Below are 15130 nucleotides of genomic sequence, written 5' to 3'. Positions count from 1 at the left end.
TAGTAGTAGCAGTAGTAGTAGTAGTAAGAGTAGTAGAAGTACTAGTAGCAGTAGTAGTAATAGTAGCAGTAGAAGCAGTAGCAGTAACAGTAGTAGTGGTAGTAGCAGTAGTAGTAGTAGTAATACCTAACACATATTACACATACTATGTGCCAGGCACTGTGCAAAGTGCTTTTTACAAACATCTCATCTGATCTTCACAATAACCCAGGGAGGTAGGTGGTATTATTATCCCCAATTTACAGGTGAGGAAACTGAGGCAAACAGAGGTTAAGTGACTTGCCTAAGATCACACAGCTAGTAGTAGTAGTAGTAATAGTAGCAGTAGTAGTACTAGTAGTAGTAGTAGTAGTAGTAGTAGCAGTAGCAGTAATAGTAATAGTAGTAGTAGTAGTAGTAGTAGCAGTAGTAGTAGTAGCAGTAGTAGTAATAGTAGTAGTAACAGTAGTAGTAGAAGCAGTAGTAGTAACAGTAGTAGTAGTAGTAGTAGTAGTAGTAGTAGTAGTAACAGCTAACACATATTACACATACTATGTGCCAGGCACCATGCAAAGCGCTTTTTACAAACATCTTGTTTGATCTTCACAATAACCCAGGGAGGTAAGTGGTATTCTTATTGCCAATTTACAGGTGAGGAAACTGAGGCAAACAGAGGTTAGGTGACTTGCCTAAGGTCACACAGCTAGTAGTTGTAATAGTAGTAGTAGCAATAGTAATAGTAGTAGCAGCAGTAGTAGTAGTAGTAGTAGTAGTAATAGCTAACACTTACATTGCACATACTATGTGCCAGGCACTGTGCTAAGCACTTTACAATTATTATTTCATTTAATTTTCACAACATCTCAGGGAGGTAGGTGCTGTTATTATCCCCATTTAACAGATGGGGAAACTGAGGCAAACAGGGTTAAGTGACTCACCCAGGGTCACACAGATAGGAAATGTCTGAGGTCAGATTTGAACTCAGGAAGATGAGTCCTCCTGACTCCAGGCCTGGTACTCTAACCACTGTACTTCTTAACTGCCTTCATGTAATCCTATGTGTTTTAGTTTATGCATTTAAAAACATTAGTTTGAGGAGTAGATAGGTTTCATTGGACTGCCAAAGGGGTCCATGACAAAATTTTGCCTTGGGTATGCCCAGTATAGCACCTAGCACATTGTGGATGCTTAATAAATAGTAAACAGACCTTTCTCTGCTCTTATACTGGCCCAGACAAGAAATAGGATGGGCTAGAGAATCATTTATTTAATAGGCCCAACATGTCTGTGACTGTACCCAATCTTGGAAAAGGCCCTAAAATTGTCAGGCATCCCCTAACACACACACACACACACACACACACACACACATGAGACAGGTGTCAATCAACCACCATCAAGTCTGCTGAGTGACTATGGCCTAACATTTCCCCATTCTGGGCCTCAGTTTCCTTATCTGTAGAATGAAGAGGTTAAACCAGAAGATCTCAAGATCGTTCTGTGTGCTAACCCTCTTTAGCTGCTAACTCCCTCTGCCTGTAAGCCACCTCTGGGCTGTTGGACGTTCATCCCCTGCTGACCTTCATGGCTGTCCAGACTCCGGTTGCTTGGGTGATCCACTCCCGAGCATGAATACCACTGTCAATCCAGATGGCAGGCCGGGTCCTGTTTCCAGTGCTGAACTGGGAGACAAGGAGACAAGCCGCCCAGCTGGTGTTAAAATGGCTCATGGGCCATACTAGTTATGATGACATTTCCAGAAATTCCATACAATGGGTCAACTCTACTTGGAGGGCTCTCTGGTTGCTTAGACATAGACTGAGGGTGAAACGTGTATGTGTGTGTGTGTGTGTGTGTGAGAAATTGGCTCCCTCAACACCTATGTGTACAACACCAGAAGGCAGCAATAGAAAAGGATGTCCTCTCCAGTGGAGGTAGGAACAGAGATGTAGGGAGAGTCCTTTGGCTAACAAATAGAGGGCTCAGATTGCTGGAGACTTTGTGGTGATGAACCTTGGACCTTCAAGACTTCCATTTCTGGGCATCCATGGCATGGATCCTTTCAAGTGATCCAGGGCACTCCTGATCAATACACAGTGTCTTCACACTTCAGACTTAAGACTAAGCCCCTTCATTTTACACACAAAGAAACTGAGGCCCAAGGATGTTAAGTGACTTGCCATGGGTCACACAGTTATTAAGTGTCTCAGGAAAGATATGAACTTAGGACCTCTGACACTCCAGTTCAGAGCTCTATCCACGCTAGGCACAAAACTCCAGCATTATTTTTTGCTCCAAATATTATTTTCTATAGCGCTAGTGTGTGATGTTGACTCAAGTTCATTTATATAGACTTTCAGTTGGTGGACAGCAGACAGTTCTGGGAAAGCAAAAATCTCAAAACCCTCTATTTGGGAAAGGGCAGGAGGACTCAGTATTCCTATTCCTAGTTAAGAGATGGAGCAACTGAGTCACCCATACTCACCCATCTCAAATCCAGGGTGAATGATCCCAATCCTCAGCTCTAATTTCTTAATAATCCTCCCACTGAGGATTCACCTTTTTGTGTGGCTGAGCTCATTCCCAGTCTCACTGTGTGAGATGGGGGTGATGGCTATCCCTGTCCTTGAACCCTAAGATTGTGGGCTCAGGGGTCACACCATTTCGTGCTGAATCTGAACCAAACCAATTGATGGGTGTGTATCCTCTACTTAAAACTCCGCAGGGAAAAAGACCCAAGAGGCCAGTTGTCCCAACAGTCACCCAACTCATTACTCCATGGGGCCCCAAGACACTGGTGGAAGTGGAAGGGGATGAATGAGAACAGGGCGTGGAGGAAAGCTTATCAATGGGACCAAGGCATTACCTTCAGTACAAAAATGGGACGTTTTTCAAAGGTCTGACCAATCATAAGTTTTGAGACCAGGTTTGAATGTTCAACCACAAAATTGTCCATCCAGGTGTAGATCTAAAAGGAAGACAGTTCAGATAGCTTGCAATGCCCAGGGAGAGACAGGAGGGGACTTGGAGAGACGGGGCACAAAAAATTACCCCCCTTCTTTTCTTCCTGCTCCCCATCACCCCTACCAACGTTCCTCTCTGGAGAAATGTTTAACTTGAGTCTCAATTCAATTTAATTTATAAAATCATATTTTTATTTAGATTTTATTTTATTTTAGATATTTTATTTAGATTGAGAGCTGGGAGATAACAAGAAAGATTATCTAATATAATTAGGCATATAATTATAATTATATATTATAGATAATATACATATAATAATTAATATAATTACCTAATATAACATCTCCCCCCTTTACAGATAAGAAAACTGAAGCTCAGAGAAGTCACAAATTTTACAACTGAGACCATAGAGATCATCTAAGTCCAACCTTTCATTTTACATGAAGAAACTTCAGCCCTGAGAAATTAAGTGATTTGCCCAAGGTCATAGAGATAGTAAGTGCCCGAGACCGGATTTGAACCCATCCTCTGCCTCCAAGGCCAGTGTCCTTTCCACTGAACCACACTACCTCTCCAATAATAATACTATTCATGAGTCTGCTCTGATCATGAGCCTGCTGTCATAAGGACCATCTCCCACCAGGAGGAATCTTCTCTCTCTGATCTACTTGGCTAAGAATACTCATAGATCTACCGCACCATGAATGCCTTGTTTTCTGGGGCAGTTCCCATTTTAAGAAAAGAAAGCATATCTATAATAGGGTTTTCCAAAAAAGTATATCCTTTACCAGAATATGAGTCCCGATTTGGAGTTTGAAAAATATGGTCACTGTATTTGAATGACCCATATAGTATGCAGGGGTGGGGAACCTGTGGCCTCAAGGCCACATCAGGTTCCCCACCTCTAGCATGGTATTGAATTGCAGTTAACAGTGTAGAGGTCTCACCTCCCCATCTAGATTGTAAGCTTCATGAAGGCAGGGACCGTGCCGCCAACATCTTTGTATCCTCTGAAGTTCATAGCACAGGACCTGCCATATAGCAGGCACCCACTAAATGACTACTGAAAAGATGGATGAGTGAATGAGGCAGGGGAAAGAAAACTGCACTTGGAGAATGAAGACCCAGATTCACCTTAGGCACATCACCGGGCCTGGTGGGCCAGCTGGGTCTCAGCTTCCTCATCAGTAAATTGAGGAGGTTAGACTAGATGACCCCTCTAAATCTTATCCCATGAATGAACATGGAGAGTTTAGCTGTTTTTACAGACTTCATCAATTTCACCCCCGTAGTCTACCATATTGGTCCAAATGGAGACTCTATCCCTAAAACGAGCTCCCTTTGAAAGAGAAAACAGTATATTGGTATATAAGAAAAATAACAAGGATGACAGGCCACAGTTAGATGTGGGGGGAAAGTTCAACCTATATTTAGAACCATACAGTAATAATTGCGATGATAATTATGCTGAGGGTAATAACAATAGTAATAATCATGGTAATAAGAATTATAATGCAAAGTCATTTGAATATGAAGTTTAATATGTACTGTGAGTTGGTTTTTTCCAGTAGTAGAGTCAGGCCAGGCTGCCCTGACTCATGTATATTCATTTTCATGCTAGGCCTCTTAACCCAACAACAGTCATGTGCAGCCTGAGGTGGGGAGTCAGTGGTTATGAGATGGAATTAATTTCTGCATGAGGCTGATTACCTCTGGGGACCACAGACAGAACAGCTCAGGGATATTGGTATATTTCTATGGGAAGCCCTTCCTCACATCTTCTCAGTTGTTTCTGATCTGTCTTCAAATTATATTATGTTCATTTACTATCTAAATGTTATTGTCCCTGCTATCCCCCTCCCCCAGAATGTAAACTCAAGGATGGGAACAGTTTTTCACTTGCATATAGCAGGTGCTTAATAAGTGTCCATTGAATTAGATTAAAATACTTACCTCCTCTAGAGTGTGGTAAGAGTTGTACCTGAAGCTACTAGTACTCCTTTCCAGTCTTCGGGAGGCCATCATACCTTTTCGTTCCTCATCTAACAGTACCTGGAATACAAACCCTCAAATGCCAAGAGGTCAAGGCCACACTTTCTTGGACTAAGATGGTGCCAACAGTCTGCTGGGGAGAGAGAAGCCATCACTGATGTGAAGACAAAGCCATCAGCCTTGGGCTCCAGTCTCCTCCTGTGTGCTGGCAACCACTCCCGCCAAGGTATGCGAGTTAGCGATAGCAAACTTAAGCAGTATGGTACAGGGACAGAATACTGGCATGGGAGTCAAAAGACCTCATTCAAGTCTGGACTCTTCTCCTTCATAGCTGTATTAACATAACTGCATTAACTCTCCGAGGCCTCTTTCCTCTTTGGTAAAATTGAGATGATAATCACCGAACTGACAACTGGGCAGATGTGACGAAGGTCAAATGAGACCAGATTTGTAAAGCATTCTGCAAGAATAAGGGGTTATCTAAACTCTATCTATTATCATTATTTAATGATGCTGATGATAATAATGAGCTCTTTGAATCTCATTTTCCTCAACTATAGAATAAACAGATGATATTAATAACAGCACCTTACAGTTATATGCTACTTTAGAGTTATAAAGTGCTTTCACATATGATATTTATGAAACACAGGCAACAGAATTCTAGATGACCTTGGCATAGAACAATTGGTGGAACTCAATAAGATGAAACTTATACTAATTTGTCAATATGTCGATCGATCTCATTAATACACCTGCACCTGTAAATTGCATCTGGTCTGTAATTTTCGATCTTAATGTAGATTAATGAAAAGTCCTGAATATGGGGGTCAAAAAATCAATTTGTAAGTACAAGATAGAAGAATGGCTAGATAATTATAATTACTAGCATTTATATACTGCTTTGAGGTTTGCAAAGAGCTTTACAAATATTAGCTGATTTGATCCTCACAACAACCCTGGGAAGTAGATGTTATTATTATCCCTATTTTATAGAGGAAACTGAGGCAGACAGAGGTTAATGATTTGCCCGAGGTCACACAACTGGTAAGTATCTGAGGCAGGGTTTGAACTCAGGTCTTCCTGATTCCAAGTCCAGCATTCTATCTACTGTCCCACCTAGCTGCCTCATAGTTTTACATTAATTTATGTGAAAAAAAAAATCTGAGAGTTTTAGTAGACTACAAATTTAATGTGTGAGTCAATCTAGCCACCAAAATATCTAATGCAACTTGCTAACACAATGTTTACTAGTGTACTCATGAAAAACATCCCAAAGCTGGAATACTGGTGCTGGACGACTTGTCTGACTATTGCGTTGGCCCCAGGCCAATGGACAGGAGCCATGGGAAAGACTAAAGAAATGAACTTACTAAGGTCTGAAGATTCTATTGTTTTCCTCAATTGAAAGGAGTAAATACATCAATACCTGACTGACCACAAGCCTTACTACCATACCCATCAGACAGCATGAAGGCATGTTGTGTGAACTGATGATTCTGGAACAAAACTTTACCCAGATTTTAAAATCACACCAAAAGGAACTAGGTCTAGGAAGTCTACACAAGTTTTCTAATTTCCAGACCAAAACTTGGTAGAACTCTTTAGAAGGTCTCCATAAGTGTTCCTCCCAGATAGCTCCTTCAGAATAAATCTGATCAGTCCTTGAAAAAAGATAACTGGCCATTCCATCACGATCTTTTTTGTGCCATTATCTAAAAAAGTGAATGTTTGCAAGTTCAGACAAATTTCTTGTTGTTCAATCATGTCTGACTCTTCATGTCCCTATTTGGGATTTTCTTGGCAGAGATACTGGAATGGTTTGCCATTTCCTTCTCCAATTCATTTTACAGAAAAGGAAACTGAGGCCAACAGGGTTAAGTGACTTGCCCAGGGTCACACAACTGCTAAGTGTCTGAGGCCAGATTTGAACTCAGGTCCTACTGACTCTAGGTCCAGCACTCTATTCACTGTGCTACCTAGCTGCCCCAGACTGAAATAGACGCTAAAAAAGACTTTTGTGGAACCCAAAAAAGAGGAAAATTTCTAATTACAAGCTCTCTTACAAGTCTGAAATTTAGTTATTTGAGTAGGATACTCCCTAAATTAGACATTGTGTTTCAGATATATGGATTTTCATTTGACCAGTTCTATAAATTTATCTCAAGCTATCTATCAGCCTCTCTTGTCACCTTCTCACAAAGAAATGCATAAAAGAGGGGCAGCTAGGTGGGGCAGTGGATAGAGCTCTGGCCTTGGAGTCAGGAGGACCTGAGTTCAAATCTGGCCTCAGACACTTGACCCTTACTAGCTGTGTGACCCTGGGCAAGTCACTTAATCCCAATAGCCTCACCAAAAAAAAAAAGAAAAAACGCATAAGAGAGAAGGACCCAATGGCTTCTTAACTACAAAACTCCTTGCCTGCTTAGAAGTCCATCCAAGCACAAATGGATAAAGACCCAGCTACAAGGGATCTTAGAGATTGTTTTTCTGATCCTCATTTCACAAATGAAAAATCTGTTCTCTCTGGCTACTACTTAGACAGAAAGTAAAATTAATGTAAGGCGAGACACCAACCACAGACCTGGTGAGAGATCTTACCTGGATATCTTCAACCGTGATGGCATAGGAGATGCCCCTGGAATTCAGATAGTTTTTGACAGCTTTCAGGTTAGAGAAAGGAACTCTCATATCCACAGGGAGGCTGGGCCTGGCTGGAGCATGCCAAAAATCAATCTTTGGTAGGGAGGGAGGTAAAGGAAAGAAAATAAATTGAATTTTATCATATAACCTGGAACATATATACCCAGGTAGGATGCAATGGCCTAATCTACTGTTATGCAGCAGGGAGGCCCTCCCCTCCTGCATCTCAGAAATGTTAACTCCTGCACCCTAACGTATTACTTAAAGCCCTAATGGCTGAGGTGTCGGGGTGGGGAGGAGGTAGAAAGAGAGAAAGAGTTCTTGTCCAAAAGTTCTTTCTCTCCTCCATGACACCCAAACCACTTTGCCATCTTCCAGCACTGCTTCTTGGCCAAACTCAACCTTGTACTGGAGCATCTTTGAGTCCCAAAGGCCACCCCCCCAAGCAAAAGTACAGACTTTACCTAAAGAAGTGATGAGTGAAGTAATGTCATCAATCACTGTAATTATAATGGAAAAGGTCCTTGGCCAGCAAAGGGAACTACAAAGACCAGGTATTGAATGGAACTATATAGGCAAAGGACATCGCTTCCCTTTGGTCATGGAATGGACAGGAAAATTTCATGTCCATAGTATAACACAGGTATACAGGCACTTGGATTCTACTCTCAGACATCTGTTGTGTGCCCCAAAGTCACTCCAAGGCTCTCCTCCATTTTTCTCTCTATAAAATGGGGAAAGTTGTTTATAACATCCTTTGATTACTGACCAATAGAAAAACTCATGGGCAATAGGAGCGAGGACTGTGAGCAGAGGTAGCCATTGGCCTGGCCTGTGGGACCATGTTCAGAAATATGTGATTGCCTCAACTACACCCCCCCCCAATAAAATATATTTTATTGTAACAATTAAAAGAAATGCTGCTAAACTCTGAGATCTCTTGACTGCCACCTTGAGCAATGTCCTTTAGCCTCTCCGAAACTTAATGTCCTCATCTAGAAAATGGAGACAATAAAGCCTTAAAACATGGGCTTGTATGGGTCCAATGTGATCGTATAAGTGAGGACCCTTGGGAACTGCAGAGCACCATACAAGTAGCAGGTATCGTGGTTATTTTTCTCCTGTGGCTACAAGAGAAATGTTTCCAATAGAAATAAAAGGTTAATACTAGCTAGCATTTGCATAGCTCTTTAAGGTTTACAAAGCCCTTTGCAATTATTATCTCACTTGATCTTTACAACAACCCAGGGAGGCAAGTGCTATTATTACAGATAAGAAGAAGAAGAATAGGCAACATTTAGATAGTGCCTACTATATTCCAGGCACTGTGCTAAGCACTTTTTACAAATAATATCTCATTTAATCTCCACAAGACTCCCAGGAAGTAGGTGCTATAATTATCTTCATTTTACAGCTGAGGAAACTGAGGCAGGCAGAGGTTAAGTGACTTGCCCTAGGTCAATAAGTATCTGAGGCTGGATTTGAGCTCGGCCCTGGCCCAGCGCTCTAACTACTGCTCAACCCAGTTGCCAAGATGGTAGACTGGGCTATTAGGATGGACCCAAGCCATACACATTTGCTACAGCAAGCCTTTTCATCAGAAGACCATCTACATGTCATCCGGCACTCAGCTCCTAACACTGGTGGATGGGATACTGAGGAATATAGTTTTGCATCAAACAAAAATGCCCCTTCTCCCTGCCCATCTCTTAAATTCCCACAGTTTTACAGTGCACACCTGGCTCAATCATCCTGCCTAGCAGCGTAAACAAAGCCCAAATTCTCAAGCATGGAGACCCAGTCCTTTGGTCCCCAACCTTTTTCCTGCATAGACAGGTACTCAATATTTTTTATTTTCGCGGAATCTTATGATCACTGGAGGGATGGAGGGTGAGAGGTGGATGTGGGAGGGGAAGGGATACTGCAGGCCAGATTCCTCTGCACCTGCTAGAGATGCTGGAATGTCCCAGGGAGGGCTCTGTAGCAGTAGCATGCCATCAACTGATGAAGTGAGGCCTGCAGGTGGACCATAATCTAACTGCGGGGAGGCCTGCCCTTGGAGGGGTCTATCACTATTAAATTAATTCCATGGGCCTCACCCACCAACCCTTTTGAAAAAGTACTGTATGACATAGCCAATTTAAAAAATTAAAGTGAATTAAAATTAATTAGGGTATTTCACAACAACTCTTCAGATATGAGACACCCTGAGGGGGTCAAGAGACCAGGGTTGGGTAACTGCTTTATGTCAGATGAAGCCGACTCCAGGTCTAAGCTCTGCCATACATGTGCTTCAAAGCTAGCAGGGAGACTGAGGATCTTCTAGACCGAACCCGTTTATTTTACGGATGATCAAAATGAAGTCAGGCAAGTGAAATGATTTGTCCAAAGTCAGGTGGGCAGTTTGCAGCAGTGCTGAGATTCAAACCCAGCGCTTTTCCATTACACCAGGGGAACTCCCATAGGCCCGACCTCACCTTCAGATATTCCGAAATGTCTAGATTCCTGAGTAATTGGAGCTGCTTCTCGTCCTTGGCCTTGATGCGGAGAACCTGGTCTCTGGGGAGACATAAGCAGGGGCAGGACATGGTGTCAGGGAGTCGGGGACAGCTGGGAGCAATGTTAGGCTTTAGCCCTTGGGAGAGCAGGGAGACCTTGAAAGGGGCTCTTTTGTCTGAGAAGCATTACAGAGAGGATCCACAATGAGGGATGACAAGGGACCACCAAGGCTGGGCACCAGCTGGCGGAATTTCAGGGGCCGTTAAACGCCAGCTCAGACCCTACCTCCCTGGGTCACCTCCCTGAGAGGTGGGTAGGGGTGGAGATCAGCGGCAGAAAAAAGAGGAAGGAAAGAGAAAAAAAAAAAGGGGGAAAGAGAGTCAAAGAGAAAAGAAAGGATGGGAAATTAGAAAAGGAAGGGAGGGAGGGAGAGAAAGTGAGGAAGAGGAAAGATTGTGTAATAGAGAAAAGGGGTCACAGATGGTTGTTCTAGGATCTGTTCAATGGCTCCAGACCCCACCACCATCATGTTTGTCGTCTTGCCTTCTAAGGAGCACCCAGCAAGATGCTAAGAGGAAGAAAGAATGAGGGGAGAAGGGGGAAGAGGCGTGACTGTGAATGTGCCCATTGTACAGACACTGAAACTGAAGCAGCTAGAAAGCGAAATAATTTAAAGCAGAGGAGGCAATGGGATGAGAACCCAGGAGTCCTCGTACTCCACCACCCAGAGCAGAGATGCTATCCTCCGCCCCAGACTCTGAGGCAGAGAGCCTCTACTTACCCACTGAACACCTTCTGGCTCGAGGTGGCTGCCAGGAGCAGGCTCAAGCCGAGGAGACCCCTCATGGTGAGCCAGAGTAGAGCAGGACCACCGTCTCCTATGGGCATGTGCAGCACGCTTCTCCCCAGCGGACGGCCCACTCGGGGGAGGGCTCCCCGTCAGGGACAGTTGCTCATGGTCCCAGCACCTAAGCGGTCTCCACGTTTGCTTATCTTGGGAGGAACAGAAACGTGTGATGTAGAAGCAGTAGGATGCTCTGGATAGGACGACTGCCCGGCCCTCCCCACCTCCAGGCAGAGCCCCCGGGGAAGGCAGAGACAGGGACGGGGAGCCCGGGAGGAAAAAGAGAAGGCAAAGACTTTCTCTCAGCCCTGGCATCCTTCTGTTTGTCAAAAGGGGGGGAAAGTAACACTGTATTCTGCACTTAGGCATCAGTCTTCCAGAAACAATGAAATCTAAGGTAAGATTAATTCCAAATCATTTCTGACTTGGAGAGCTATCCACAATGATAGTTTTCCCCATGCCCTTTGTCAAGACTCCATTCCAAGACAATTTCAGGTAACATTTATAGGAATCCAAAAAAGAAAATCAAGACATAAAATATAATTTCGGGTAAACATTAACATTAACATTCCCAATAGGTGAATGTCATTGGGAAATACAAACAACGTTTAAAAAAAAAACATCAATTAGTACTTATCTGATACTTTAAAAAACACCTTTCCCTTTCCCATCTCCCCATTTAATCCATTCCCCATTTCTCCCTTGTTCTCCGGGTCTACCTTCCACTCTCTCCCACTTTCCCTTTGGTCTGTCCTTCTCCTAGGAGAGCCAGCTTGGAGTTTAACCCCAAAAGCAGCAGAAACCCCCTTGCATGGGTGGTGCACCAGGATAGAACACCAGCCCTAGAATATGGAAGACCCGAGTGCAAATCCAGATTCAGACACTTACTAGCTGTATGACCCTAGGCAAGTCACTTAGCCTCTGTCTGTCTCACTTTTCTCATCTGCAAAACGCAGATCATAATAGCAATTATCTCCCAGAGTTGTTGTGAGCAAAAAATGAGAAAATATTTGTAAAGTGTTTAGCACAGTGCCTGGCACATAGCAGGTGGGGAAGGGGAAAGGGAGGGGCAGTTAAGAGAAGCTTGCTGGGTGGTTAAAAAATTGTAAATTATAGGGCAGCTAGGTGGCACAGTGAATAGAGTACCGGCCCTGGAGTCAGGAGAACCTGAGTTCAAATCCGGCCTCAGACACTTGACACTTACTAGTTGTGTGACCCTGGGCAAGTCACTTAACCCCAATTGCCTAGTCCCCCCCCCAAAAAAAGTAAATTGTTGAAGTGGCTATTCAGTTGGGGAAATCCCATTTTTTCCACCTTCAAGTTTGGCCATGAGCATCAATGGCACTGGGGATATCATCATGTTGGAAACGATTCCAAACATTCTCACCAATGTCCTTACCAATGGTCCTCCCTTAAAGCAGAGTCTCTTCCCCGGGCCCATGCAGCCAAGGTCTCCCTAGATGGAGCAACTGGGGACAGCAAAGTGGAGGCTGTCATGTGAAGCAGCCCCAGTGGGATCAAGAAACAAATCTTTAGGGCAGCTGAACCCGGTGACAGTTCTGAAAATCCACAGCAGAGGAAAAAGGGCAGGGATGCTCACTCGGGCTATTTCTGGTAACAGCATTTTAACAGGACAGTCACTCAGCAGCAACCTTTCTCAGAAACCCACTCCCACCGCCGCCATTTCCCAGAATGACAGATTAACTGGATGCGTGGAAGGATTGGGCACGTCCTAGTTGTTTATACTTGGTCCTGCTCCCCAGACCTGCTGGGCCTGTCTCATTATTTCATGAGTCTATTGTCCTGACAGGACAGAGTGTCCCAGGAGCCCTGGTCTCCAGAGGTCTCACAGTTTAAAAACAACAACAAAATAAGACCTGGAAAGGAACAAAGGGCTGCCCAGGTGACTCCCTGTCCCGAAAGAGGAATGTCCATCCTTAGGGACTGAGGTGGTTCAGTGAAGAGAATAGTGATCTAGGAATAAGGGAGCCCTGAGTTCAGATCCCTGTCTTAGATACTAACTGGATGAAGTGAAGGCAGAGACGTGCACACACACACACACACACACACACACACACACACACACACACACACACACCCCTATAAAGAGACAGAGGAAAATATATTGGAATAATATATATTCAAATAATAGATATTGGAATAAAATATGTAAGAATAATATATTGGAATAATATGTATTAGAGCAATATATTGGAATAATATATTAGAATAACATATAGGAATGCATATTGGAATAATATATATTAGAATAATATATTAGAATAATGTATATAGGAATATATTAGGATAATATATAAAGGATATATTGGAATAATATATTAGACTAATATATATATTAGAATAATATATTAGAATAATGTATATAGGAATATATTAGGATAATATATAAAGGATATATTGGAATAATGTATTAAAATAATGTATATATTGGAATAATACATATTAGAATAATATATTGGAATAATGTATATAGGAATATATTAGGATAATATATAAAGGATATATTGGAATAATATATTAGACTAATATATATATTAGAATAATATATGTGTGTGTGTATATATATATATACACACATATAAGTGTGTATGAATGAGGGAATTTGTTTTGCTTGACTATGCATATTTGTAACAGATTTTTTTTTCCTTTTTTTTAATAGAGGGGAAGTGTGGAGGACAGAAAAGAGATTTTTGTTTCTCAAAAAAAATTAAATGAGATTTTAAAAAAATAGATACTAGCAGGCAACACTGGGAAACTCATTTAACGTATTTCAGCCTCAGTTTTCTCTCTGTAAAATGGAGGTGCCAGTAATAACACCTGCTCCACAGGATTTCTGTGAGGATCAAATGAGATATATATATATATATGTGTGTGTGTGTGTGTGTGTATGTGTATATATGTATATGTATATGTGGGTATATATGTGTGTATATATATGAAGCACTTTGCAAAACTTAAAGTTCTATATAAATAAAAGCTATTATTATAATAATCATTATTAAGGCAGCTAAGTGGTACAGTGGGTAGAGCACCAGGACTAGAATTAGGAAGACCTGAATTCAAATCTAGCCTCAGATACTTAATGACTGTGTGACCCTAGACAAGTCACTTAACCTCTGTTTGCTTCAAATGCAAATGTGGATAATAACAGCACCTACCTCCCAGGGATTTTGTGAGGTAAAAATGAGATATTTGTAAAGTGCTTGGCATAGTGTCTAGCACATAGTTGGTGCTATATAAATGTTAGCTATTTATTATTATTATTATTATTATTATTATTATTATTATTAGTGGATGTTTGGAAGACAGGTGGGGAAGGGGGAAAGGCATGATTAAAAGGGTCTCCAGACAGAAAAGGCTGGCTTAGCATCAAATGGGAAGGACTTGGAATCAGGGGGACTTGGGGTCTTGAGTCCTGGCTCTGACACTTGCATCCATGACTGGGGAGATGGGCGTGGTGGCTTGGAGTCAGGAAGACCTGGGGATGGAATCTGTTCTCAGGCATTTGATAGCTGCCCAACACTGGAGCAAACCCCTTACCCTCTCTTAAGGCTGTTTCCCAATTTTGTAAATTGAGGATAATAATGGCACCTGCTTCCCAAGCTTATTGTGAGTATCAAATGAGATAAGGAATAAAAAGTGGTTTGCACAACTCAAAGTCTAAATGCGAGCTCTTATTATTAGTTGTGTGACCAGAGGCAAATTACTGAACCTCTTTCTGAGCTTCTGTGACTTATATTTCCTACCTACAGCAAAGCCTGGAATCACGAAGACCCAAGTTCAAAACCAATCACAGACACTTACTATCTGGGTGACCCTGGGCAAGTCACTTAACCACTGTCTACCTCAGTTTCCCCATCTGTAAAACGGGGATAATAATAGCACCTATTTTGGAACTCAAAATCTTGTGGAAGTGAATGTTGAAAACTAAAAATAAATAAATTAATATAAAATATAAGAAAAAAATAGTACCAATTCTCCAGGATTGTTGCAGGACCAAATGAAATAATAATCGTAAAGTGCTTAGCATAGTCTATGGCACATAGTAGGTACTATCTAAAAGGTATTTATCATCATCTTCGTTATTATCACTACTGTTGCACAGGGTTGTACGAAAAGCATTTTGTAAACTTTGCAAAACACTATATATATAAACGTGAGCTATGGAATAACAAGTTGAAGACACAG

At 42.1% G+C, this 15130-nt stretch overlaps 1 protein-coding gene across 2 annotated transcripts in view; it reads right to left on the bottom strand.

The window, feature by feature from the left end:
- The window catches only part of LOC114028137 (carboxypeptidase A5-like), a 23115-nt gene extending 12051 nt beyond the window's left edge, over window positions 1-11064 (bottom strand). For both annotated transcript variants that reach the window (XM_027842346.1, XM_027842347.1), the window contains exons 1-6: window positions 10859-11064; window positions 10056-10137; window positions 7537-7671; window positions 4897-4995; window positions 2846-2947; window positions 1560-1661 (exon numbers count right to left, since the gene is read on the bottom strand). In XM_027842346.1, the coding sequence (XP_027698147.1) occupies window positions 1560-1661; window positions 2846-2947; window positions 4897-4995; window positions 7537-7671; window positions 10056-10137; window positions 10859-10965 (627 nt within the window). In that variant the 5' untranslated portion in view covers window positions 10966-11064. The remainder of the gene's footprint in view (window positions 1-1559; window positions 1662-2845; window positions 2948-4896; window positions 4996-7536; window positions 7672-10055; window positions 10138-10858) is intronic.
- Window positions 11065-15130: the final 4066 nt, after the last annotated feature.

This window comes from Vombatus ursinus, unplaced genomic scaffold (genome assembly GCF_900497805.2).
Source record: "Vombatus ursinus unplaced genomic scaffold, bare-nosed wombat genome assembly UNPS02014870.1, whole genome shotgun sequence".
Taxonomy (NCBI): Eukaryota; Metazoa; Chordata; class Mammalia; order Diprotodontia; family Vombatidae; genus Vombatus; species Vombatus ursinus.
Note: the sequence above shows the minus strand (reverse complement) of the source record. Positions and strands in the feature narration are given on the sequence as shown.